Genomic DNA, 27,496 nt, shown 5'->3' with positions numbered 1-27,496 from the left:
TGGACGACAGAGTGTCGCCCCCTGGTGTCTGGCTGCAGTATAGGTCATAAACCCACCTCCATGTTAGCAGACGGGACATGGACCAGTAGATAGTAGTAGTTCTTATCTCACTGATGTTTGTTCCAGTGTTTCTGATCAGTTTGGTTTGAATCAGTTATTTGATGATATAAAAACAGGCTGATGATTGACAGCTGACACTGACTCCTGATTGGTCGAACACGTCTTTGTGCAGAACCTTGATACTGCAGATCTACGCCACGATCTCTGCTGCATAGTCTCAAAATGTGTGCACTTAAAAACACGTCAGTGCACAGAACAGCGTCTGGAGGCACGAGAGTCTTCCACGTGCACGACGGCAGTTCGTGAGGCTGAGACGAGGATGAATCATTAGACTCAATAAAAGATGGTTATTTTAGCTTGATGTTTGTGCAGCTGGAGGAGGTGGAGACGTGTCGTCCATCTTCATTTACAGTCCACACTCTGCTGCACAGCGTTTGAGAGTCAGTGAAACATCTCTCAGGTGAAGGGGAACTTCCTCTCCCCTGGACCAGAGGCAGAAGGTATTACAGCAGATGGAGTCAGACAGAGAGAGAGAGAGGTGCTCTGATACGAGCAGTGACTGGCGTGGACTCTCGTCAGTGATAAACCTCAGACAGACGCACCCCCTCACCTCCAGGAGCTCGCCCTCACATTATTAACATCAGTCTGTCTCTGCTGCACATGTCCCGCCCATGGTTTGTTTAGCTGTTGCACTCTGCTCCGTCCACAAGGACTCCTGGGTGTTTAGGCGAGGCCATCTGTGCATGCTGATCTGTGTGTTTGTTCGCACGCTCGGACTCCCAGGAAACGTCTGCCTGGACAAAACCCAGAGCGATAAGCAGAGAACGTAGAGAAAGTAAAAGCTGCGATGGACAGAGGAGGAAAAGGAACAACTGTTTTATTGTGTGAGAATCACTGCAGCCAGTTTTAGGTTTATACAAGGAACCAGAGGGTTTTATGATTTCTGTTACGACGTCTATTTAACTATTAAACACCGACGTCTTCCTCTGTCTGACGGACTGGTTATTGCTGGGTCGGCTCTGCCTGCAAGTGCCATGTGATGAAAGCAGAAGCAGGAGTAAACAAAGCTGAGGCAACACACAGCTGCAGCCGCCCTGGAAACTTCCCCCCCGTTTCTCATGTGGTCGTTAAACTCCAGCAACTTTCTCCATCCAGACAAAGTGGATGTTGCAGCTTGTGGATCCTGCAGCAGAGCGTCCAGCAACCTGCTCATTGATTCCTCTGCTGAGGCTCCTTGTGACGCAGGAGCTGCTGAACGTGATCATGAATTCACACCACGGGGTTTGTTTCTAGTGCCGGTTAGTTTCTGTGGGTTGAACAGACGCTGCTTACGTTTGACGACGGACAGAGCGCCCCACTGGACCTTCTTCCACCGGCTGTGGATGAGCCACGTGTTGACTTTCTTCACCAGCTCGGCCAGGTGGTCCGGGTCCGACTTCATGATCTGGTCGAACTCTGCGAACTGGACGAAGGTAAAGGAACAACAGCTTGTTTAGTTTGTTAAAAATACAGTGAGTAGCTTTATTAAGGAGATTTGAGATTCCTTTTCAAAAATATATGTAAAAAACACACAGGGTAGCAAAGTATGTTGTGAAGAGGTAACAGTAAAAACAGAGAATAAAACCATTTATTATTTATCATCAATTTGAAAAGAAACTGAAAACGATTTGTCTTTAAAACTAACGACTTCCTTTATGTTTTAAAATCTACGAGTTGGTCAGAACTTTAAATTATTTATTTATTAATTAATGAATGAATTAAACATTTGATATTTTATATATAAGCAAATTAAATCCTCAGTAACGTGCAGCAACATCTGCACTGCACATGTGTTTCACTAAACATGTCCAGGAGCATGGAGCTACATATTTATCTCTTCTTCCTTCATGCATCTTTTATGATCCAGGATCGTGTGAGCGCTGCCGACTTCTCTCCAACACCCAGTAAACTTGATGTGAAAGTTGCACTGTGACGTGTGTTGTGATCTTTCCTCTGGAGACCTCTGACCTCTGACCTCTGCTGCTGCTGCCTCATTAATGACGGACGCTGCAGAATTCACATTTCTATTTATCCAGCTCGTTATTGTCAGTTCCTCAGGTTTGATTCCTGATAAACGTGGTTCGTGAGCAGCAGAGCCGTCGTGCAGTCGACCCTCCGGCTTCGGATCAGCACCAGAACTAAAGCTTCACCTCAGATTTGATCCATGACACATTACGTCTACGTTTATTTACCTTGTTCCATCTGATGCCTGAAACTTTAGATCAGCGACAGAGGGATTAAAGCCTCAGAGTTTAACCGACTCGTCCCTCAGAGATAAATCTACAGAATCTGAGGTTCAGTTAGTTCGACGCAGACCCGTCCTGGAAAACATGTGTCGAACCCAAATGTGATGAACTATTCATCTGGTGGAGGAATGAAAACTCCATCTGTTGCCGTTAGATCGTTAAAACAAACCTCAGCTCACCTCAGCAGCCAAAGTGAGTAATACTCCTCCCGCTCTGCTTCAGGAGAACAGTTTATAACGTGTATGAGCCGGTGCCTCAGGGAAGAAAGCAGCTTTCAAAAGGTCTCACCTTCCCGGGCCGGAAAAACACTCTGGTCAGGCCGAACTTGTAGTCGTTCTCATTCAGTCCCAGAGCTTTGAACAAGGCCTGCGACACAAACACACAGGACGTCCATACAACTCACAATAAATATATAATCAAGATCATAATGAAGAGTTGGGTGAGGACCGGGGGCTGCGGCTCAAAGCACTGACCTTGCAGAAGAGGCGTGGGTCCAGGCGGGTGAGTTTGGGAGGCATGTACTTCTGGTACATGTTGTAGAGCTCGTGGAACGGCGCCCTGGAGGGGAAGCCGCCCTGCATCAGGTCCAGCACTGACACCATACCTACAGAAACAGGGAGGGGTCAGAGAGGGGGTTGGAACACTTTCACAGCAGGAGAGTCGACGGCACAATGAAAACTCATTCACAACATTAACACCGGGTACAAAGACCAAATCACTGCCCAACAGAGTAATATCAAGCTCAGCAGCTCCATGTCTCCTTGTGTACTTCACTTGTACACTTTGGGACCTTTCCCTGTTTGTCGTCGCAGTCGCTGGTTGTGTTGTCGGCACGTTTCCCTCCGCACGCTGGATCCAGACGAGTCGGCTCAGTTCAACTTGAACACCTCGGATCAAAGAGCTCATTTCCAGACAGATGCTGCTAATTGTCATTCAGTGTAAATCCTGCCGGCACAGTTTGGAACTGTCATTAAGTTCCTTCACAGCCGAGGCTCCTTCTCACAAGACTTTGACAATCTGCTCCACAACATTAAGCAGTTTCCGCAAACAACACAACTATTAAACAGAAAGTATGACGTAAAGAAAACCATCATCATAACTCAACCTCTTACATTATCTGATATTTCAGTATATAAAACAGACGCTGCCTCTCAGAGCCACATCGCTAGCACGGCTAACAGATGCTAATTCTGTCCGAGGATTCAGAAAACGTCGTCAGAGCGATGATTCAACTTTCCTCTTGTGTATTCGGATAAAGCTGGAACTATGATTACGAGGCCCCAGCTGCATATTCAGTTATTCATATCCAACCTCCAGTTGTAATTCCCCCTGCAAGGAAAACGGTGCAGAACCCGAGATCTCCACAATCACAAGGCAATATTTTAAATTGCGTGTTTTCACCTTGCAGCCCTTTTGGAGAATAGACACTGAAACCAGACTAAAGCCTAAAAAACCCTGAAGCTTCATATTCAAGTGGAGCAGAGTTTGTGAACATTTGTCCGGGTCTTAGTCTCGCTCCGCTGGCTCCTCGTAAAATCACTCGCTGCTTTATTGAGTCCTGCTTCTACCGTGCGAGGTATCGCACAGCTTAAGAGTGTCACTGTTTTCCTTCAGCCCTCTGAGCCCCGTGGACGCTGCGGTCGGAGAACCCAGATTACATCCAAATCTTATTTTCAGGAGTGCAAACCATAATGGAAAAGTTCTGTTCGGTTGCTGAACATCCCATTTCTGGACCTAACCACATCATGTCTGTGCACGCGGGGCTCCCCCCCCCGTCTCCTGCAAACTATCACAGCTTCGATTCCCAGTCCAATAAAGCTGATAAAAGACGGGCTGCGGTATCAGAGCGGGGCATCGTTGGGTTTGTGTGGTTGACGGCAAAAAGCAGAATCTCTGAGGATATTAAACCGCGGCTCGTAATGTCTTCTCCTCTGAACCTGAGCGAGGAGGGGGCGGCGCACTTCTTTTATTTTTTGGGGAATTGAACAAGTTGAGGACATCGAGGTCAAAGTCACAGAACAGAAATCCAGTTCGCAGAGATTCTACAGTGACTCAAGATCTTTTAATACTCACACGTAATCACATTTTAATGTCAAAGAATTAACATATGACGAGATGATATGGCCTCAAATTATTTCTACCATATTTTTCCGTAGCTTCCAGCAGTAAATAATAATCCCTGATGATATCCCTGATTACATGTACACACCCTGGGACGGTATAAAGTGCATAACACTGCTAAATGAAAGCAGCTTAAGAAATAATTGATTTATTTCAGAACTGTGGTTTTGGCTCAAATCGACAGTCGTCTGTTACGAGACAGCTCTGATGAGATATAACGTATAACACATATAATATATAATAATAAGACACACTCTTTGTGCTGGTTGACTTTTCTCTGACGCTGCATTGTGAGATCATTACCTTGAGCTGGAACCACAGAGATATCAAATAACAAAACAACTGGATGGAGTAAAGGAGCGACGGGGTCGGACAGGAAGTCTGAATCCTGCAGGACTACACAGGGGGTTTTTTTTGGCAGCAGATATTTCAGATAAAAAAGCCTAAAAAGTGACGCACCGCCGTGTGGGTGGATATCAAGGATAAGAGAGGAGCGGGTGAGGAGCCCACGGCTGGAGTGTTGTTGAAATGCCAACACATTAATCCTGGTTCTTCTTTACTCAGGTTCTATTAGAGGAGCTGCGGCAGATAGTCATTATCTTTAATTCAGTTTTATGGCCTCACAGAACTTTATTTTTATGAGAACGACTCTGCAGCTCCTCTCTGCAGCTACAGGTGGAAGCAGAGGAAACGCCACTGACCGGAGCACTGCAGCTGGGACAGGATCTGAGCTCCTTCAAACTGGTGGCTGATCATCTTCAGGTTGGGCTTAATGCAGCGGATGAAGCTGGAGCCCTGCAGGACACAAGCATCCACACATGAGGGGAGAAGCACAGGTATTCTAGTGAATGACGGGAGCTTCCCTGTGACGCCTGCAGCCTGAAACCATCACCACGTAGAAGAAGCAGGAGGAACTCACCGTGCTGCGGAGCTTCTCCAGGAGAATATTCAGCTGCGTCTGCAGAAGAAAAACAGAATACGCCATGTTTATTCATGGTGTTAATCATATATATATATAAATATATAAAATAACACATTATATATGTTCGTCCAAATAAGTTAAGACAATGTATTCTGGTCTGATTCAGGTTGAGCATCTGTTTCAATCAGCTTGGTGTTTCTATCAAGTTATAAAAGTTATCAACCTTATATATATTATAAATGACTTTAAACTACAGGCAGAATTAAAAGTTACACAAAGTGTTTAATTGTTCTAATGAATCAAACTCTTGTATTATTGATGAATCATCAATAATCCAGCAGCAGTAAACTCTCGTCACCCTTGAACTGCTCCTCGCTGCTTGTTGCTGATGAATTATTCATCTTCTCTACTGACCACGACCATCTGCATCACGTGAATGTAAATGTATGTAAATGTAAACTGATGGATACTAATTAGTCAGGAAAGGACACGAGAGCTCACAGATTGTCCAGAGGACACAGGACGGACGCTGACGGTTATTAGCACGACGGTAACGTCCTCGTTTGTCCATTAGTGTGTTTGACAGGACGTGATGAGTTACTTTGGCTGATGTTTAATGAATTAGCTCATGATGAGGAAACTTACAAGTAATTAACATCCTTCAAACCACGAGTTTTAAATAGATGTTAAACCATTTTTACAAGTTTGAAGTTATCATTAGTTCGATTTTTGTCATTTTTATTGCCTTTAATTGGAGGATAATCTTGCTCGTTTTAAAACAGTTCCCAAAACTCTGGGGATTGAACAGAGTTTGAACTGCCCGTTCTCATCCCGGGGAGAACAAATCCAATTCAGAAGCACTGGTGTCCAACTTAACGCTGAATACAGACAAGTCTGTTTCAGCTTCGTCCGTGACAGACAACTTTCACTCTTACTTTTCTCTCTATCAAAAAAATAAGTAAAAACTTCCCAAAAATGAAATAACCTCTAGAAAAGTGTTGGGAACTTCTTCAGAACCTGAGATCACTGACTGAAGGATCCAACACCTCAGTGATGGACAGCGTCCTAAAGACTCAGCGAGGACGCACGGCGCATCAGGAATATAAATCACGTCTCCATACGCATGAAAGGATCAAATATTTGTACATCAAAGACTCTGATGTTCCTGTGAATTCCATAAGATACCACCCCCCCCCCTCCTGCGTGGGCTCTGATAAGAGACCCGGCCATCGCTCCCTCGGGGGACGCCTTTGTGTTTTATTTTCCAGGAGACGTGATTGAGTGGAGCCAAGCGCTGTGGCGTCTGGCTCAACCTTGCCTTTGGTGAGGTGACACATATCAAGGTGAGCTGCATGAGTCAGAGGGAAGCAGCTTCTCTACAAAGTTCACCCACTGAAAACACGGCTTCTTCAACTTCTCCTGAGACGTCCTCATTGTTGGTTAGACTTTCAGACTCTTGTCCCGGAGACGCACTAATGAGACCTGAGCGCTGACAGCTTCCGTCTGATCGTGACTCACAGTTCAGCTCCTTTCACGCTCCACGCAAAACAAAACACCCACAAACATCTGGCTTTTGTCTTCAACGGGAAAAATCGGTTTCCATTCACGGGTCAAACGACTCTGTAGTCGTCTCAGGTTTTTATCGACTGCAGTGACGTGAACACGACGCATGGGTGGACAGGTGATTGTTCTTCTATCGACTCGACGCTACGACCTGCGTCAGAGGCGCCGGAGGCTCGAGCTCCTGCAGCTCGTCATCGTCTCGGCCACAGAAAGAGGCTGAAGTAAAAGATGTAAAGCAGTCACTGGCCTCAGTGCTGCTTCGTACTGTGAAGCTCAGCTTCTGGTGCACGTCTGGTGCACGTCTGGTGACTTTCAGTGTGAACAAGTATTGAAAATCATTAAGCGATTTCCTCCACTTCCCCTCCGACGTCTCCTCTCACCTTGAACTTGTTGCCGACGCTGATGAAGCTGAGTTTTCCCGCCTTCTGCTTGGTGTCCTTGTTGTTGGTGTTCTCAAACAACTCGCGGACGAAGCGGTCCTTGGACTCGCTGACCAGACACTCCAGAGACATGTGCAGCGCGTCGTTGTTCTTCTCCACGAACTTGGTCTGAAGGGCAGAAGAAGAAGAGCGTGTTCGTCTGGTTCTACATGGTTCACAACTTTACGGTTTATAGAATGTAAGTGTTAATGTGAGAGATTAATGAGGACGATTATTTTCCCATTTTGCGGAAAATAATCTGCAGAATATTAAAGATTAAAGTCAAATGACTTCATATACAAATGTCTTGTGTAGATGAATTTGTGAAATGTTTTTCTTCAGAATCACTTTTAGTAAAAAGGAAATTCTTGAATGAAGAAAAGACACAAACAAGTGATGTGTTTGGTCCATTTCTCAGAAATACTCTAAAGTGGTCACTCTCAGTGGTCGGGACACTCGACAGTCCGCTGATGCAAGGAAAGAGAAATAAATAATTTCATGTGACATTAATTTCAAAGATGCTCCAGGAGAGCGAGCCGAGTGCAGTTAGTGAACACACCGTCTCGTAGCACACGGCTCCTGCAAAGTGTCTGATAATAAATCCTTCATCGTCCCTCACGTTCCTGTGGACGGACAGCTTAGATTTCCTGGGTACCTGAGGGACACACACACACACACACACATTTGAGACTCAGCACAGTTCTTGCATATCTTCCATTTACAATGACATGCTAATTCCCGGCCCTGTCAATCATCGTCGGCTGGAAATGAAGATTAAGAGTCGGTGTTGAGTAATTTAACCGTCAGCACATCGCTCTGAACGCTCAACACTATTCTTCACTCAAACTCACTGGGTCTGCACGACGATGAGGACAAACTGTATTTTGTTAGCCCATCAGTAAAACCATTCGTTATTGTTAGAATAATATTTAATACGTCTATCCTTTGATCCACACTTTGTTTCCTCTCGTGATCGTCGCAGCTCCAGCGACTCACCGTGAGGCGGAAGTGGTCCTTGTGTTTGTTGTGAACCGTGTCGGTAAAGTGCTGGTCGCTGGGTTGAGGTAATCGGTTCTCTTCGTCCAGGATGTCCAGGACGCCGACCAGCTTGGCCTCCACCAGGTCTGTGGGGGGGGGAGGGAGTGAGTGAGACAAGCTGATGAAGCTGCTTTAGAGGCCTCGGGCTGACGAGACAAATTAAATCCAGGAGGACTGACATGCAGACGATTAAAACTCTAAATGAAAGTGTAGTCGGAGGGAAGAGGAGCTCCGAGCGCAGCAGCTTCTACTCGACCTGATGTGACTCGACAGGTGAGGACGGCTCCAGATATCTGGGAATATTACAGCTGCATCACAAACCCCACCTCCTCCATGTTAGCAGCAAACGAGCGAAGAGGCGTTCTGTCATTTTAGGTCATTTTTATCACACTGGTGAATGTTTATGTGCTTGTTTGGTTTGAATTAGTTGTGTAATGATATAAAAACAAGCTGAGACGTCATGATTGACAGCTAAGACTGACTCCTGATTGGTCAAGCATATGTACGGGCGGGACTTTGATGCCATAGCTCCACTCCACGATCACTACTGAACAGACTCGGACTCCAAATGACGTCATTGATGCATAATACAATACAATTATACACAATAATACAATATCTCGTGTATCTGGGATAGTTTGGCTTAATTTCGGGAGAGTGGATCGTTTTTTTCAGCCTCTGGAAAATACTGTAAAGTATCTGCTGATATATTAGTATGGGAAACTTTTTACTCATTAATATCAGGCTCTGATAACTGTGTTGCTGAATTACATGTTAGAAAGAAGCAAAAGAGAATCCATCACCCACTGAGCTTATTGAAAACCCTGAGGTTTCTACCAGTTATCAGAAACCCATCGCTAATCTGAAGTCAACTCCCCCGAGAATGAGAGATATTAAATTTCTCTTTTAATCAACCATCGAAATGAATTAAAAAAAAGAGTCCAGAAGCCGAAATTAGGAAAATGCACAGCGACGCTTTTAAGAGGCTGTAATTACATCGCTTGATATTTCTCTGGAGTCATTACATCATGTATTCTCTGTGATGTCTCCTCAGCAAAACTGTAATCGCTTCACATCAGCTGATTCTCCCACCGAGCGTCTCTCCCTCTCTCACCGGAGTGAGCAGCGAGCGTCAAGACGGCAGCGACCCGACAACACGTCAGAGGGAAACATGAGAAACACGTGTGTACGACGCAGGACGGAGACAGGATAACGAGGACAAAGATTCTCAGTCACAGGAAACAAACTCCCTTCATCCAGCGGGCCGAGGCCGGTCAGGACATGAGTTCATTCATCCCTCCCCGAGACTTTCTGCTTCATCTCGTGTGGTTTCTATGTCCTCTGGTTTTTGTGTGGACAAAGAGCAGCTGTGGTTTCACAGCAAACAACAGGAGGTCATATAAAGATGTCAGTGATTTACAGTGTGGGGACGATGGTCAGAGCTCTGGTCTGCATGGGCCCGACCGCCGCCCCCCCCCGGCTGAACCCGCTGTGGTGAAGCATTTAATACTGATGCTGTTTCAGAGCTGGACATCAGGAAAAAGCATAATTAACCTCCGTCACCTGTAGCCAGCGCTCACCCGTCTCCCTGCCTGTTCACGGGGTAATGAGGAGATTTGACTCAGGACAGACGTTCACAAGCTCTGAAGCTACATCGCTTTGTCTGTTTACTTCTGTCCACAGCTGGAGTGAAACATCCGAGCCAGCAGCGTATTAAAACAAAACATGAGCAGCATGGTGCCGCACATGGCTCATAAAAACAATTTTAAAGATTATAAACACAAAAACCCAGTGAGATCAGTCACAATAAAAACCTAAAGGTTCCAGTTCAGAGCAGCTGCACTGTGAGTCCAGTCCAGTTTCTGTGCTATATGCAACTAAAGAGAAGAATCCTATTTACAACAAACGCAGTTTCCAGACCGGAGACAGAACCTGGACGCTGCTTGAGGATGAGTCAACCAGCAGCCGACACGTGGAAGAGCTGAGTCCCAAACCCAATCAAGTCCCAAGACCAGATCTACAAGGTCAAACGATACGGCCTCAGACTCAGAGCTCCAGCTCTTCTTCTCATTCTCTGGATCTTTATTGTGTTAGAACGTCAGCATCTGTGAAACAGACCTTGTTACAGTCGGAGCTTCACTGAACGTTTCAGGCCCCATCTGGATATTTACAGGATCAGTGAATCTGTTACGTTACCTCGAGCATCAGAGGAAGACATGCACGCTGCTTTTAGTCTGAACACGAGGAAAGATATCCTCACTTCTAACAGAGCAGTAGATGAATCTCCTCTGCAGATGGAAGACGAGCTGCTCTGAAGCCCAACCAGCAGCTCCGTGTGTCTTCCAAACAAGTGAGCGTGTAAGTGAATGAATCCTCGTACCTATGCAGTCCTGGTTGTCCACGTAGTGAACCTCGTTGACGCCGAGCCCCTCCTTCTGGTACAGCTCTTGCTCCTGGAATGCAAACGAGACATTTCTAATGAGAAGTCATAACCATGTCTGTGGCGTTCGTCTAATGAGGACGGGGACGACTGTGCGCTTCCTGCCGGGGGGGCGTTCAAGCTCGCTAACAAACAGAACTTAGATTTATGATATTACAGCTTTCACGCAAACTGAGCATCCAAAGGTTACGACTTTCACGCTGCACGTTGCTGTAAATGAGGAGTTTTAAGGTAAAATGGCAAATATTACACCAAATAAAAAGTCAAAGTATCCTTTACTGTGACCTTTTCTCAGCTACTCTTTACTAACAACACTTTTCAAAGTTCAAACACATGCGGCTTGAATTTTGCAGCTGAATAGATTTTGGTATTGATCCAAAGCTTTTATTTCTGCAGCCGAACAAAAAGTGACGTGTGACACCTCGGGGTTTTCAGCTGAGCAGCGTTTTCTCCTGTTCGCTGTTTGATTTGGTTAAAAAACACAAACAACGATGAAAAGCATCAATGGAGGCTCCGGCTCTCCGAGGCCGACACCCGAGACCTTCAGCTGCGACCAAATTATGAATCGAGCATCATTACCTCCCAGAGTAATATGTGGTGTTTTGAAACAGGCTTTCATGCCGACGGGGGCTAATTGTTGTTTGGGTTCAGAAGATGTCTGTAAATTGAGACTTGAATTTGAAAAACAAGATGGAGACAATGTGTTGCTGTGAAAGAAGTCGACTGAAAGCAACGTTTGACTTCACAGCTCATGTCTGTGTCTCTTTTTATACGTAAACAGTAATCATGGTGAAACCTGCTCCTTTGAAATGAGGAGAGGTTTTATGTTGTCGACGTGTCTGGGTTTGGGAAAATAAACACTTTTGATTCAAAAAGGAAAATGGACACAGGGTCTTGGAAAATAAGTGTTGACAACAAGAACCGTGATTCTATCAGCGTCCTGAGTGGAGCCGAGCAGTTTGCCTCCATTTGACGGTGTGTGTAGGATCTGGATCCCCCCCCCTCACCTCTTTCAGGATGCGCTCATTGAAGAACTGCTGCAGCTTCTCGTTACAGTAGTTGATGCAGAACTGCTCAAAGCTGTTGTGTTCAAAGTACTCTGGGAAAGAAGAAACACACAGCGACAGACAGTTAGAGATGCTGCGTCACAGGGAACCTGACAGGTCGCACTGTTCTCGGGATCACGCCACGCAGCAGTGACACAGAGACTCGGAGTCAAAACCAGACTTTCAGTTGTCAAACCAACTCAGACGGAAAAACCCTCAAACATCTTTTGTACGTGCAAAGACCTTGAAGAGCAGACGTCAGTCAGAGACGTTCTCACCAGAACCTCCGATTCCTTTCTGTTCCTGCTTCTCTGGCACGACAAGGAGATAATATATTACTGTGACTTTATTCCTCCAAACTCCCCGAGAGAAAATAACTTCTATCCAATATCTTCAACTGTCATAAATCAAACGTGAAGTCATGACTCGGAGAATTCTTCACATATTAAAGTTTCATAAAAACAAAAACGAAGGAATTCTACTGGAACTCGTGTTTAAAGAACTTTAATCTATCACTAAATACTTGATAGTGATGTGATCATGATGAAAATCACCTGGAAGAAGAAACCCTTTTGAACGGTCAGCGTAACACTGGTTTTAACGGATACTTACCAAAACCAGCGATGTCCAGGACGCCGATGAAGTTGGCGGAGGAGTCGAATGGGAAGCACTGGTTGACCCTGGTCACCACGTGGTCGAAGAGTCGGCTGTACACGGCCTTCGCCAGGGCGTCACGAGCGTTGTTGGCCTGCTCCACTTTGAGTGGCACTCTGGAAAGGACAGGGATAAAGTGAAACAGTGAAGAGATGTTGGGTTTTTAATGAATAGATGTTTATTTTCACAGAGTTTGTTTTTAAATATCAGGACACAGGCAGCTCCTCCAGTGACAGACTGATTCATGTCTCTGAAGGTATCACAGGTCGTTCCCTCCTGCAGCATGAGATCATAAGTATTGCATGTTTGTTTGCTAATAGGATCATCATCGAGGATGAAGAGATGAAAGGGGGGAAGGGCGGAGGCACCAACTGGGCTTCAGGTGCCTGCAGCTCAAGACTCTGACTCAAAGGTCCACTTACTGACTTTGTGTCTGACTCACTTAGGATGCAGTTGTTGTAAAGAGCAAGGATGGAGCATCATGTGGTTGTTTGTTTCCACCAGTGCAGTTTCAGTCTATATGCATTTCTTAGAATGAGGCCACTTCTCCACCTGCAGACCAACAATCGGTTCAAAACAAACATGGCTTCCTGACTCCTCAAGCAGATAATTGTGTTATTGACAGACGGGGGAGGAGGGATCGGGTGCGAGGCAGCGGCCGTAAAGCAGAAAGACAGAAATCATAAGCGAGCTCTGCGGAGCTGTTGTAATTACTTCTGAGGGCGTGCGAGCGTGCGGCTCACCAGCTGCAGACTGAAGAACGACAAGAGGGAAAGTCACCCGATCTCAGAGGCCTGATAAAATGTTGGACATCAATCTGCTGCGGGGCTCGAGCTCCGGCTCCGGCTCCACCTCAGGCCCTCCTGCAGAGCTGCAGAGCATTCAAGGACACGCCGGGAAATACATCCATGCTCGGGCACCCAGAGCCTCCCATACAGCTCCGAATAACCACTTCCTAAACCCCCCCCCCCCGTCCCTCGCACCCGGCACATTCTGTACGTTCTTTAAGCCACGTGCGACATCACAGGAAACGGCCTGATCCTCGCAGGTGCGTCGAGTCGTCACGATTGTTCCAACACGTTTTGCTGTGACTGAGCAAAGGGCAGAACCCCGAACGCTGCAATCTGCTTCTACATCTGCACTTTGTCTGCATTCCCATCAGAATTCACTACGTACTCATGTATACATAAACATGTATTTACATACACTTTACATTTTTATTCAAGTGCACATGCAAACAAGGCTGCAAATCTGAGCCACTTGAATAAAAACAACTTCAGTCCAATAAATGTGTAAATAAAAAATAGATCGTGTGTGTGTGTGTGTGTGTGTGTGTGTGTGTGTGTGTGTCCTCTGTGGCCCATGTTTCTGACAAATGCTCGTTGAACATATTTAATGCTTCCCATCGATCACACACGCTTTTGACCATAATCAACTCTTTCATGTTTCCAGGAACACGATGCTCCTGTAAAATGAAACTCAATCAAAACGCCTCTTTTTTCCTCTGAATCTCTGTCATGTAAAACATACGGTTACATATATTTTACATTTTCCTTCAGCTGGAAACAAGGCTCAGTTCATTAAATATATGGGAATAAAAAATACACCATCGTGGGACTTTAGCTGCTGCGTCATGTGTTGTATTTGTGTTTTTTGTGTCCACGTTCATGCGTCTCATAAAAGAATCACGACTTCTGAGGAGCGGCGACGTTTTGTTCGGTCAAACAGGAGCTTCGACAGTTATCTGAACTCTTTCGACGCTCGTGTCATCAAAGAAAAACAGATTAATGTTCAGGATGAAATCTGTCATAAACAAGACAATGAGGTTCAGACTCAACTAAAGAGTCTGAAGGTCTGAAACAAACCAGGTGTGAACGACGTCCTGAGACACAAACAACTATTTAACATTAAAGTGAAAGCTGCAGGTCTGGAGGAGGAAGGAGAACGTCTCCACGCATCCGTCAGGTTCTCACATCATGTTGATGTGGCTCAAGTGTCACTGATGATAAATTATACACATCTCTGAGCTTTTTACTAAAGGAAAATACACAAACACGTTTCAGCAGCTGCACAAACGAACAACCACATTGTGAAGCCTCATTGCCCGTCAACAGGCCCACGACTCGTCACCTTCAGCCCTCGCTCAGCCACCACACGTTCAATTCATGGCGAGCTGGAGAGTTTTCACACAGCTCCAGCCCTCTCATTTAAAACCAAGAGGTCCGAAGGCCAGGGCGGCATAATGTCAGAACACTAATCATGCAAGTAGCTTAATGTGTATTCCCCATGAGCCCCTCTCCCTGTCAGTGGTTGGTGGAAACGCTCTGGAGACGCCTGCAGCTCCGGCTCCGTCCTCACAGACGCCACATGAGGAAGAAACAACGGATTGGAATGGGACATCTGCGACACGTCCTCAGCTGCAGGAGACTTGAAGTTGAAACACAAGTTGAAGTGAGCAGGACTAAGATGGATGCGGTGGAGGAGAGGGGGCTGTCAGCTTGTCGGACTGACCCCCACGACCCCCACTCCTCTATCCTCCAACAAGCTCCTACCTGGTGACCTCATCTGCCGGAGGCGCCGGGACTGACATTCCCCATCTTTGGTCAAAATCCCCCATCAGACGCTCCGAGCTCGGAGTTAACAATCGCAAACATTCCGTGTGTCTGGATTTCAAATGACCCCCCCCCACTCCATCCTTTCACTTTATCTGATGCTCAGTCCACCATCACTTCCCTCTTCACTTCCCTTTCACTTCAATCCTCAGTGGCTACTCTGTAAAATAGCGTCTTTCTGGCGTTTCTTGTGTCGTGTTGTGTTTGAATCCATCTTCTGAATCCGTCCAATGTTCACTCTTCTTTCAGCTCCATCTTTGCTGGTGGGAGTAATCTGCTGATGCTGCATTTATGGAGCCAAAAACTGAGAATCAAGCAGGAGCCGGTCCTGGAAAGTAATCATTTATTCAAGAATATCTCGTTTATCATATATTAAAGAGCTTTTAACCCCCCCCCCGCCGCAGTCCAGCCAGCCCGCTAAGATCAGCTGACCAACGACACGCGTCATAGAAACATGTAAAAGAATGAAGCCAAATTATTTATTGCGTTAAGGAGTTATTTAATGATTTAAACGTCATGATTGACAGCGTAGACTGACTCGCCATTGGTTGAGCATGAGTTGATGGACAAATGAAATCAGGTTAAAAGGATGTGTAGATACAATCAGCACATTTCAATGCCAAGTGAACCACCACATTGGCTCAACACCTCCAATGTGCGTCCGTGTCATTTCTCAGAATCAGTGTTTGCTGTGATTAAACTTCTCTTTTAGGAAGCTGCCGTGACCCGACTGCACAAGTGAGCGTAAGTCAGCCATTAATAACAGCCTGAATACAAGTTATGCAACGTTGTATGTGTGTGTGGCTGCTGCAGAGGAACGTAAATTGCCTTGTTAACAAGAGTAAAGTGTCTGGACGTCTTCACAGCAGAAACACAGCGAGTCGAAAGCCTCATGGTTCCTGACAGAGCTGGCGGCGCACTGAATTACCTGCTGACGTGCAATTAGGACACTCGGGTCTGAGTGCGTCCACAGGTGCATTGTACATAAAGTGCACTATTTGTTTGTTTAGTCTGAAGTTTCACACCCCTGCAATTATATTCCTTAAATTGCCACAGTCAGGCCAAGCATGTGATGTAGGTCTCACTTGACTTGAATCAGAAGCCATTCAAATATTTTAAAAGGTTCATTTCTATTCTTGATTGTGCAATAAGTTTTGTGGGATTCAAACAAACGATTGTGAAAAATGTATTAAACATGATAGAGATGATAGAGATGATAGAGAGAGAGAAAGTCATAGAATGTCAGCTTCAAAGGAAAAATTCTCTTTAATCAGTTGCTCTAAACCTATCGCCTTTATATATTTCCACTTATTTTACACCTATGCCATTAATCTACAAGTGCTACTGTTGGTGTATAACAAGTTCAGACAAAAAAATAGACTGTGTTGGCTGACAGAAGATTTTTCTCTGGAATTGTGGAACTCTGAGTCACAATGAGGGTTCATTTCAAGAAATCTATACTTGATGTTATCATGGAGGAAACTGAGCAGAGCATGGAGGAGATGGAGGAGATGGAGGAGATTGAGGACGAAACTGAAGACTATCCCTCTGATTTTGATGTAAGTGTGTGTGTGTGTGTATGCATATATACATGTACATAAATATATGGCTGCAGACGTTGGCCCACCAACCTAATATTACGGTGTATTTATGAGTAGACTTTAAAGGAATTCAATCTGAAGGTGCATACTTGATGGAATAATTCATTCATTTTTGATTTGCTCATTTTGCATCTGATAAGTTAACTGCATTATTGACTCCATTTCAATAATTGACTGTATTTCCGTGCTATTGTTAATGGATTGATAAACATGCTAAATTACAAACATTGTTCAACATTGAACATGAATGAACAAGGAGCTAACAATTGTTTCATGTGTCACAGATTAGTGACACAGAGTTGTCGGATGAAGCAGCGGATCAACCAGGAGCCCTACAGATGAAAAGAGAGACCAAAGTTACTTTTGCAGTGAACTGCGAGGATTTAAAAAGAAATCAGGATAAAACGGAAGAAGCCCTGAAGCAGGAGCGAGAAGAACAAGAAGCTCTTTCAAAAACTTTGAAGCAAGAGACAGTGAGATCTATACTTGATGATATCATGGAGGAAACTCAGCAGAGCATGGAGGAGATGGAGGAGATGGAGGAGATTGAGGACGAAACTGAAGACTATCCCCCTGATTTTGATGTAAGTGTGTGTGTGTGTGTGTGTGTATGCATATATACATGTACATAAATATAAGACTGCAGACTTTGGCCCACCAACCTAATATTACGGTGTATTTATGAGTAGACTTTAAAGGAATTCAATTTGAAGGTGCATACTTGATGGAATAATTCATTCATTTTTGATTTGCATCTGATAAGTTAACTGCATTATTGACTCCATTTCAATAATTGACTGTATTTCCGTGCTATTGTTAATGGATTGATAAACATGCTAAATTACAAACATTGTTCAACATTGAACATGAATGAACAAGGAGCTAACAATTGTTTCATGTGTCACAGATTAGTGACACAGAGATGTCGGATGAAGCAGCGGATCAACCAGGAGCCCTACAGATGAAAAGAGAGACCAAAGTTACTTTTGCAGTGAACTGCGAGGATTTAAAAAGAAATCAGGATAAAACGGAAGAAGCCCTGAAGCAGGAGCGAGAAGAACAAGAAGCTCTTTCAAAAACTTTGAAGCAAGAGACAGTGCAAACAGTCGGCCTTCAAGCTGAAACTGAGCACATGAAGGCACCACAGGCCATCGTGAGGTCAGAGGAAGACCACCAGCATAGAGATCAATTGGATACAGTTGTAGACAGTGAGATTGTTGAATTCAAAACTGAGCCAAGTGATGAACTCCATGAGCTGAAGCAAGAAGATTTTCTAGACAATATTAAAAATTTTCGAAGTGATGTTGAAGCCAAGGGCAAACGCATTTCCTCACTGAAAAAGAAAGATAAGCAGAGAACCTCGGACCTCAAAAAGGAGGAGGAGAAGATACTCTCCAAACTACTAGCTTCTCCGTACAAGAAGCTACATGGTAAACTTGAGGAAACTCAACAGCTTGCTCATAAGTCGGCCATCTCCCAGGGGCCCAAGGAGGAAGATGAACTGTTCCATCTCACTTGGAGCAATCGCCATCTGACGTCTGAGAACAAAAGGCTACGTGAGAAAGTTAGGGAAGGTACCCTGGACCGACTGACCAAAGACAACCAGAGGCTACAAGGTGAACTTGAGGCCGCCATCTCCCAGCACGAGGAAAGAGATATAGTGGACCAAATGAAAATACAAGAGCTGGATTTTGAGAACAAGAGGCTTCAAGATCAACTTAAGGCCATCATCTCCCAGCAGGAGGAAAGAGATACACTGGACCAAATGAAAATGCAACAGGTGGATTCTGAGAACAAGAGGCTAAATGATAAACTACAAGATCAACTTAAGGCCGCCATCTCCCAGCAGGAGGAAAGAGATACACTGGACCAAATGAAAATGCAAGAGCTGGATTCTGAGAACAAGAGGCTGCGAGATGAACTTAAGGCCATCATCTACCAGCAGAAGGAAAGAGATACACTGGACCAAATGAAAATGCAAGAGCTGGATTCTGAGAACAAGAGGCTGCGAGATGAACTTAAGGCCATCATCTACCAGCAGAAGAAAAGAGATACACTGGACCAAATGAAAATGCAAGAGCTGGATTCTGAGAACAAGAGGCTAAATGATAAACTACAAGATCAACTTGAGGCCGCCATCTCCCAGCAGAAGAAAAGAGATACACTGGACCAAATGAAAATGCAAGAGCTGGATTCTGAGAACAAGAGGCTTCGAGATGAACTTAAGGCCATCATCTACCAGCAGAAGAAAAGAGATACACTGGACCAAATGAAAATGCAACCGCTGGATTCTGAGAACAAGAGGCTGCAAGATGAACTTAAGGCCATCATCTCCCAGCAGAAGGAAAGAGATACACTGGACCAAATGAAAATGCAAGAGCTGGATTCTGAGAACAAGAGGCTTGTCAAGATCAACTTGAGGCCGCCATCTCCCAGCAGGAGGAAAGAGATACACTGGACCAAATGAAAATGCAAGAGCTGGATTCTGAGAACAAGAGGCTAAATGATAAACTACAAGATCAACTTGAGGCCGCCATCTCCCAGCAGGAGGAAAGAGATACACTGGACCAAATGAAAATGCAAAGATTAGACAGAGCAGATGTTGATCTCAGAAAGAGATACACTGGACCAAATGAAAATGCAACAGCTGGATTCTGAGAACAAGAGGCTGCGAGATGAACTTAAGGCCATCATCTCCCAGCAGAAGGAAAGAGATACACTGGACCAAATGAAAATGCAAGAGCTGGATTCTGAGAACAAGAGGCTAAATGATAAACTACAAGATCAACTTGAGGCCGCCATCTCCCAGCAGGAGGAAAGAGATACACTGGACCAAATGAAAATGCAACAGCTGGATTCTGAGAACAAGAGGCTGACAAGATAAACTTAAGGCCATCATCTCCCAGCAGGAGGAAAGAGATACACTGGACCAAATGAAAATGCAAGAGCTGGATTCTGAGAACAAGAGGCTAAATGATAAACTACAAGATCAACTTGAGGCCGCCATCTCCCAGCAGGAGGAAAGAGATACACTGGACCAAATGAAAATGCAAATACACTGGACCAAATGAAAATGCAAGAGCTGGATTCTGAGAACAAGAGGCTTCAAGGTGAACTTGAGGATTCCCTACTTGAGAGACAGCTTTCTCGAAGGCAGCACCAGGAAGATAGAGAAGCTTGCTGCAGACTTAAGGAAGAAGAGAAGAAGCAGAAAGTCCGGTACTCGAGAGCATGTAAAAAAATAGATATTCTCAAGAAAGCCTCAGCAGACACAGACGACATGATGATGCAAACACTAAAGATGCAGAACAATGATATCACTGCCAAATTTGAGGCTATTAAGGCGAAGTATGACCTAATGATGAAAGACAGAGCTCACTCTCAGCGTCATGACGAAATCATGTCACAGAAGGATGTTATCATATCTAAACATCTGGCTTCCATTGCTAAGCTCCAATTAATGGTACATGACTTCAGAGTACAACTGTCCAAGAGCAGGACAAGACAGGATCAACTTGTAGATGCCCTGACACAAAAGGTTGTCTTGGAGGAGAGAGCCAGTCACGCTGCCTCTGCACTTGAAAAGGAAAAGAAGAAGTCCAATAAATGTGCCTCTGCTATAACGAAAAGAAGGGCCTCAAGTAAGAAGTACGGTGTTGAGCTCAAAGTAGCTTTTATCAAGCCAGAGGAAACATCGCAGGACTGGCAGTGTTCGACTGAAGACCTCCAGGAAGCTCCGAATAACCTCTGTCAGTTACAAGAGCAAGTAAACCTTCAGCTCAGACACGCCAACGATATTGAGCTCAGGCTGGATGCTTTAGATGAGCTAACAATTATTCTACAATCTGCCAAATAAACCTGGCCACGACCCGGAGAACCAAGAAGAGCTGTTACAGCCCCCCCGCGGAGCCGGAACAACGCGTCTGCCACCACGTTGTCGGTCCCCTTCACACAACAGGTGGCAAGGCAATGGGCCTCATTCCCACAAAAAAAATTACAAAATAACTATGAAATTGACGCACTTTCATCCTCATCATTTGTAAATAACCCAATCTATGTTATTGTTAATATTGTTGAAGTGTCTTTCTGTTATTTTATTGTGAAATATTTGCTCGCTTTAGAGTCATACAACTTCATTTCCGTTTTTTGTATTACATGCTTTTATTTTGAAAGTGTTCCGGTAGAGACGCGGATTTCCTGTTATGACTAACTTCACTACGAAAAAAGTTTGCTGTTTTTAGCGCCCCTCCGAAGAGGCACAAGTTCTTACGGTGTTGTTTAGGGAAGTTTCAAATAAACAAAAACATCTTTCAGGGGATATGCTGCATCATTTGTTGTCATAATTCAAATCTTCAACTATACCAGTTGAGGTATTTTACTTAGATTACAATAAAATATATGAGAGGGTTCATATTGAAATGTAACAGTTATTTATGGCTTTCCTTAAATTGTAAATTGGCCTAATTGACTGTATTCACCTGTAGTGTCTCCTCTTAAGTACAGCACATACGCCTGGATGCCCTGAATCTTCACATTAGCAAGACACAAGTTAACTATATTAGTTTTTGTCTTTTGACTAATTAGCTGTAGACTTCAGCCACTGGTAGCTCAGTCCTTTGTTCATTATCACTCATCCGCTACACAAGAGAAGAAAAACCAACTGGGACAGGAGGTGAGAGGCGGCGCAATGGTTTCAAAGGTTTTTTACGTTTTGCCAGCGACCACCTAATCAACCTCTGATTGGGACACTGCAGTGAGTTCAGGGAGGTCAGGAGGTTGTGGTCGGTGTAAACCACCAGAGGATTACCACTACCACCAACATACATGTCAAAATGTTACATACGGTTTCAACAGAACAGGAGCAGTGCCTTCACCTGTTGAAAGGCTTGGTGGCACCTGAGGAACCAGACAAGTGTTCCTCTCAGCAAGTCTTAAGTCCAAGCAGCTTTGAATGTATATTTAAATGTATATAGTCTTAGTTGTATAGTGTATTTGGCTTTTTTATAGTATATTTTTTTACCTTGGTTTTATTTTGATTTAACTATTTTACTGCTGAGCTGAGCACACGCTCTCGAGGGAATCCCCAGGAAAGCCCTCGCCAAAACCTTGTGGCGTCAAATCTGACTGAAACTACAATCAGAAATGAAAACCCGTATAACAATGTGCTGTTCACGAGTTAAACACAAGGTGAACAAACAATCCACCTTCAGGCGCAGAACTACAGTACTCCACAGTACTACAGTACTCGAACGTTCCTCGTGGTTCAAACATTTTATCATCGGAGGTGAAGACTGCAGCTGCTTCTTCTTCTTCTTTTTCTTCTTCTATTGTTTAATTCTGTCTCTACTTCCTGTGATTGGTCCAAAAGTCCAAACTCTCCAACACCTCTTCTGCTCTGAGGAACCTTTCACACCTGATATCTAAAGGTCTGAACGTCGACCTTCGTCCAGTTCAGGGGAAGCAGGTAAGTTGACCTAGCACGTTGCCAAGATCAAAGGCTGCACTTTGATGTCCCTTCAGAAGGGTTTTGTTGCACCTAGTATTCACATTACAACATGTTTTTTTCTATCAGCGCTTGTAAAAGACAGACTTTGGTCCTAGTACACAAAGTATTTACTGATATAACGATGTTGTGAAGTCAGTTGTCGTCCTCCTCTCTGAAGGGGATGAACATGGGGGAACCTGTTTTTTTTCCGGCCTCCAACCATCTGCCATCAGAGAGTCTGCTGCCTCGCTCTCAAACAGGATTTTGAGATTCTTTCTGGCTTTAATGGGGGGGGGGGAGTAAACATGTTGCAAGAGATTTTTTCCATCAGCTTTTCTTTCCTTCCGCCATCTGCTGCCAGCAGAAACTCCGAAAGCTGTTTGCTCCGGAAGAACAGCGCCCTCTGTGGATGTGACGCCAAATAGCACCCGAGCTGATTCCTGTTAACATCCAACCTGGTGGATCTTGGAGAGGAATCTTTACCCTCAATGCATTTGAGGTTTTCAGTTGTTTTACACTGTAAAGGCTGCACCAGGCAGTAAGTGAAGCACAGATGGAGAACATTTAATCTGGAGGAATAAACACAGCGAGCGGAGGAACAGATCGTTACCGGGACCTGTCAGACACTCAGGGGCTGGAAGCTGCTTTTAATTCATCTGCGTTGGCTCCTCGCTCCTCGGATGAAAGAGGAGAAACAAACATTAGTGTAGGAGGTTTGAAACTGAGGCGAGTGGCGTTCAGACGAAGGAGCTGAGCTGTCAACAGAACAATCACAGGCTGGAGAGCGACTGAGTTCAGGCTAAATGTCGACTGTCTGTGTAGGTTCATGTTGAATTTATCTTCTATCATCATCTCCACCAGGGATACAACTAGCTGCTTGTACAGTTTTATTTAGCGTTTCCATCACTGCTGCCTGGTTGTTGTGTCTCATTGTCCCCAGCACTCAGAGGAAGAATCTGAAAAAGAGCTGCACGGCCTGACGAGGGGTTTTATTCCTTTAGGCATCTGCTCGCTCCAGCTCTGAGCTCGAGGTGGATTCAAATACCTGAAGCTCTTCTATGGCGGTCCGCACTGATCCGTCACACTGGTATCATACTCAGCTCCTCCTCCTCCTCCTCAGTAACGCTTCACATTTATCTTGTTGAGCTGGAGCAGACTGGTGTGAATGGTCCTCGCTCCCCGTCGAGTCAGAGAGACGCTTCGTTTCTCACCCTCAGGTCTTTATCTGTCGCAGAGCTGACGTCCACCTGCTCTTAAAGTTCCTCCCCGTCGTCGTTTGCACTGTTATCTCTGATCCTTTAAAGAGCCACTGAAGACAGCTCACGTTCACATGGAAAAATTAACAAAACCAAAAGGAAACCGGGATGTTCGAGAGCTTTTGGTGATAAGAGCTGACGCTGGTGTCTATGTGAGGTAAATGAAAACCTTGCGTCAGGCTCCACCCGTCCACAAAGTTTCATGGAAGTCGATTCAGTAGTTTCTGCTTAAACCTCCTCGTATCCTCAGCACACACACACACACACAACTTCTCCCAACACAAATGCAATAAAAAAATAATAATCATACTTATGTGAAGTTGAGCGTGTTTCCCTGCAGCAGGAGGAGAACGCCATATGTGCTCCGACACGCCAACTGTCACATCTCATTCAACACAGAACATGTAAATGACGCCTCTCACAGTTCAGCATGTGGAGAGAATTGCAACGTATGAACACAAGCTGTGGAGTTTAAATATTACATTCACAGTGACTCGCTCGTGTTGAAATATTGTTTATATCAAATGTAAAATCATTTTGAATTGATATAGAGGAAGCAGAAAACGAGAGACAGCATGAAAATGGCCACGCTCACAGCTTCTTATTGTCTGGACAGAATTCTGCTTTTGTTCACCTTTCCTTTCTAAATATGGAGCATTATTAAAATCAGAGGGGATGAATTCCAGGGAGATTGGTGATCGCTCTCGACTTTCTCGTTGTGTTTGACCTGTATACAAACGTTTTACTCTGACGCAGCACATGAACCCAACAATGTGGTGAGCGAGCAGTCGGGTAACGTAATGCAAAGATGAGGCCTTCGGGAATAACAACATTTTCCTATGAGGTGTTATGACAAGATCACAAAAAAAACATGTACACAAAAAATTACAATCAAAAATGTACTTCTATGGTCTCTGCAATTTCTGAAAACATAAGAAAACGTGTGAGAACTCGTTAACTCTTTTGGAAAATGCCAGGGTCTGAGTTCGTGATGCCACAAAATGGTGACACAGTAAACGCATCGGAAGGCAGCACGAGTCGGTCTGCCGTCACTGAGGTTGTCACAAGGCCTTCTGGGAAATGTAGGCCAGCACGAAGTGAAGCGGCGGTGGCTGAGTGTGTGACAGCAGCATCCAATCACCTGTTTCACCTTTGGTAATGAAACTAATTTCAGCATCCAGACGCTTCGGTGAAAGTCCAGATGGCTCCACACTGTGTTCGTAACAACTGTTGGCAGCAGCACGGGTCTGATCCGGTGTTCGTCTGCGGCTCAGAGACGAGGAGGCGCGTCGACAAGCTGCCGCTCCTCCTCCTCCTCCTCCTCCGAGCCTCGTGGCACTTTATCGTACGTTCTGATGTCAGCTGAAATGAGTTGGTGCTCCTCCGTCTCTCTGGACGGTGATAACAAGACGAGAAATACACGAGTGAGATTACTGGTGTGTCTATATGCGTCCCAGTGGATCTGACCCACTAAGCTTCTGAGTGCCAACGCTGTAAATCAATGTGTTGTTGGTTTGCGTGCGGTTACAGTTCGAGTTTCTGCACTGCAGCGGTTTCCAACCCGAGGGTCGGGGACGGTCAGGGGGACACGACAGGAAGTCTCACCACAAGGTCCATTTAGTAGCTAACAAGTTTCCCACAGACGTTCAGTAACTTCACCAGAATATAAAAAGACTAAAAGACCAAACAGAACCTCAGGGGAACGAGCAGCGTGTCGATATTAAACCTCCGAGGACAGAAATCTGTGACTCCGGCTGTGAGACGGAGGGAATGTCAGTGTGCATGTGGTCCAGCTGTTTGTGTGCATCTGTGTCACTCAGTCAACGTGTGTGTGTGTGTGTGTGTGTGTGTGTGTGTGTGTGAGAAAGGCAGAACCCTTACTTGATGACTGTTCCTTTGGCGCCCCCTGCAGTTGTGAGCATCACCCTGGAGGTGAGGCTGACTCTCAGGTCGTCCTGCTCCAGGCCCAGCAGCTCGGCACAGTGCTCCACAGTCTGACTCGACTGCTTCCTGATGGTGCAGCCGCCTGCGAGACGAGGAGAAGGGCAGACCTCAGTAAGGCAGCGACGCTCAAACGAGACGAGGAGAAGCCAACATGTCTGCATAGTTTATATTCTACTTCATATTACTACATGTATTCATATCTTATTCCAAACAAACCAGACAAACTTGATCATTGTTATATTTTATCCTAATAATAAACATTTCCTTCCACATTCCGTGGACACGTCAGTCGAGTGGGTCGCAGAAACCCGGCTGCTGTGGAGTCTGAAGCGTCTGTGATGAGGCGCCGACCCGACCCGCCGGAGCACAATCCAGCCTCTTACAACGTGCCAAAGGATTAAGTGTTTTCTTTTTTAAATCCCCCGCATCTCGGCATCAACGTGCACTTGTGTGATGACATATCGACGAGCAGCGGGCCAGCGTGCACCTCCCGATCGGTCCCTCGGAGGCGTCCAAGCAGCGGATTCAAGGTTAGCCAGAGAGCTACACACCCACATGCTGCGAACCGAGTGAGTCGAGGGAGACGTGAACAAAGCCCAGATGCAAACGGGTGAACTGACACAGTGAGAATTCTATTATCATTTTGTGTTATTTTAAATGTACGTCAGTTTTCTTTATCATATTATTAATATTACGTCCGTTTTTTCTCTCTTATACTAATACAGATCCTGCTCTGAAGATCTTGTTTGTGTTTGAATCGTATTATCTGTTGTATTTGAATGTGGTTTTCAGATCAGCCGTCACTGGCTTCTACCACATCACACATATTTGTAATCCAGTACTTTGAGTTTATGTTGCGTGACATAAACTAAACTATTGTCTGAAAGCTTGGTGAATGCTGGGGACTACTTTTAGCGGTGGATTAATCTATGTCTGGTCTTCTAGTATCAACTGTATTTGGGGACAGTTATGAGGCTTTAAAATGCTAAATGTAAAAGTGTGGACGTTTGGGGACACTTGCAGACTGGAGGAGCTGGGAATCAACCCTGCTATTAGTGGGCGACCCGTTCACTCTCTACGCCACAGTCATCTGAAACACTTTGGTAGAATAATGTGATGAAGGGAAATCATCTCCCACAGAAACCAACTTCTCTTGCTGTTTTCGTTTCCCTCCTCCAGATCATTCCTCCACATCTACAGCCGCCTCCATCGGTCTGATCACGTCTTCCGCTGATTGATTCGCTGCCACAAGTCAGCAGTTCTGATGCCGTCTGGCCGTCACATCTGTAACGGTCTCTGACGGCAGCCATTCATTATTTATCTGAATCTTCTGGGTGGTCGTCTGTCAGTCACCACGTCTCAGCTCCGTGTGTTTGGACTTGACGCCTCAGTCAAACACACACTTCCTTGTTTGTCCTCTGAACTTATGCGACTTCTGGATGTTTCCAAAGTAGATGAATAAATAAAAGCTCTTCTGGCTTCGACAAATTGTTTCAAATCTCCCTAAAATCCTCCAGGGACCAGCATCCAAGCTGTGCCTGGCTGGATGATTACCTCCTCTGACGGAACTCATTCTCCTCATTTTCTGTAGAACACGCGCCTGCTGTGAGAAGCAGTGTACTTAACAAGCGCCCCGCTGCGCCTCCTCCTCCGCCTCCTCCTCCTCCTCCTCCTCCTCCCTCTGGAGGGAGAAAACGATGGAGATGAACTGAGAGATGAGGAACTTCGCTGCCCAAGTTCAAAGCAGCCGTAGATTTTCATGGAGACTGAGCCTCTCTGGGGGAAGCTTAGTCTGAAACCCCTGTGGAAAACGAGGCGTGCGATGGGGTCGAGCTTCGGAGTCGACGCCTCTTGAAATGTGAAGAAAACTCGAATGATTTTTGAAAACTCTGTAATTAACACATTTCCCTTGAGAGGAAGGAATAATTCAAGGAGATGTAAGTTATAAGTTGCCTGTCGCGTTTTCTGTGGTTTTAATTACGTGTGAAAAACAAACACCCAGAGCAACTTTTCAACCTCGTACAAACGTGTCATTCATCATCCTCCCTGA

At 45.2% G+C, this 27,496-nt stretch overlaps 1 protein-coding gene across 3 annotated transcripts in view; it reads right to left on the bottom strand.

Moving 5' to 3' along the window:
• The window catches only part of myo6a (myosin VIa), a 75,234-nt gene that overhangs the window by 19,536 nt on the left and 28,202 nt on the right, over positions 1-27,496 (bottom strand). Inside the window, exons 12-23 of one of the 3 annotated variants that reach the window (XM_047338171.1) lie at positions 25,384-25,528; positions 12,507-12,664; positions 11,856-11,947; positions 10,789-10,861; positions 8,367-8,494; positions 7,930-8,025; positions 7,332-7,499; positions 5,386-5,424; positions 5,168-5,261; positions 2,819-2,949; positions 2,634-2,711; positions 1,393-1,522 (exon numbers count right to left, since the gene is read on the bottom strand). In XM_047338171.1, coding sequence (XP_047194127.1) covers positions 1,393-1,522; positions 2,634-2,711; positions 2,819-2,949; positions 5,168-5,261; positions 5,386-5,424; positions 7,332-7,499; positions 7,930-8,025; positions 8,367-8,494; positions 10,789-10,861; positions 11,856-11,947; positions 12,507-12,664; positions 25,384-25,528 — 1,332 coding nt within the window. Of the gene's footprint in view, positions 1-1,392; positions 1,523-2,633; positions 2,712-2,818; positions 2,950-5,167; positions 5,262-5,385; positions 5,425-7,331; positions 7,500-7,929; positions 8,026-8,366; positions 8,495-10,788; positions 10,862-11,855; positions 11,948-12,506; positions 12,665-15,642; positions 17,717-25,383; positions 25,529-27,496 lie in introns of those variants that run through there. The other 2 variants (XM_047338172.1, XM_047338173.1) reach the window with 2 other exon arrangements.

This window comes from Hippoglossus stenolepis, chromosome 20, assembly GCF_022539355.2.
Source record: "Hippoglossus stenolepis isolate QCI-W04-F060 chromosome 20, HSTE1.2, whole genome shotgun sequence".
Lineage (NCBI taxonomy): Eukaryota > Metazoa > Chordata > Actinopteri > Pleuronectiformes > Pleuronectidae > Hippoglossus > Hippoglossus stenolepis.
The sequence above is the reverse complement of the archived record's forward strand: the minus strand, read 5'-3'. Positions and strand labels throughout refer to the sequence as shown.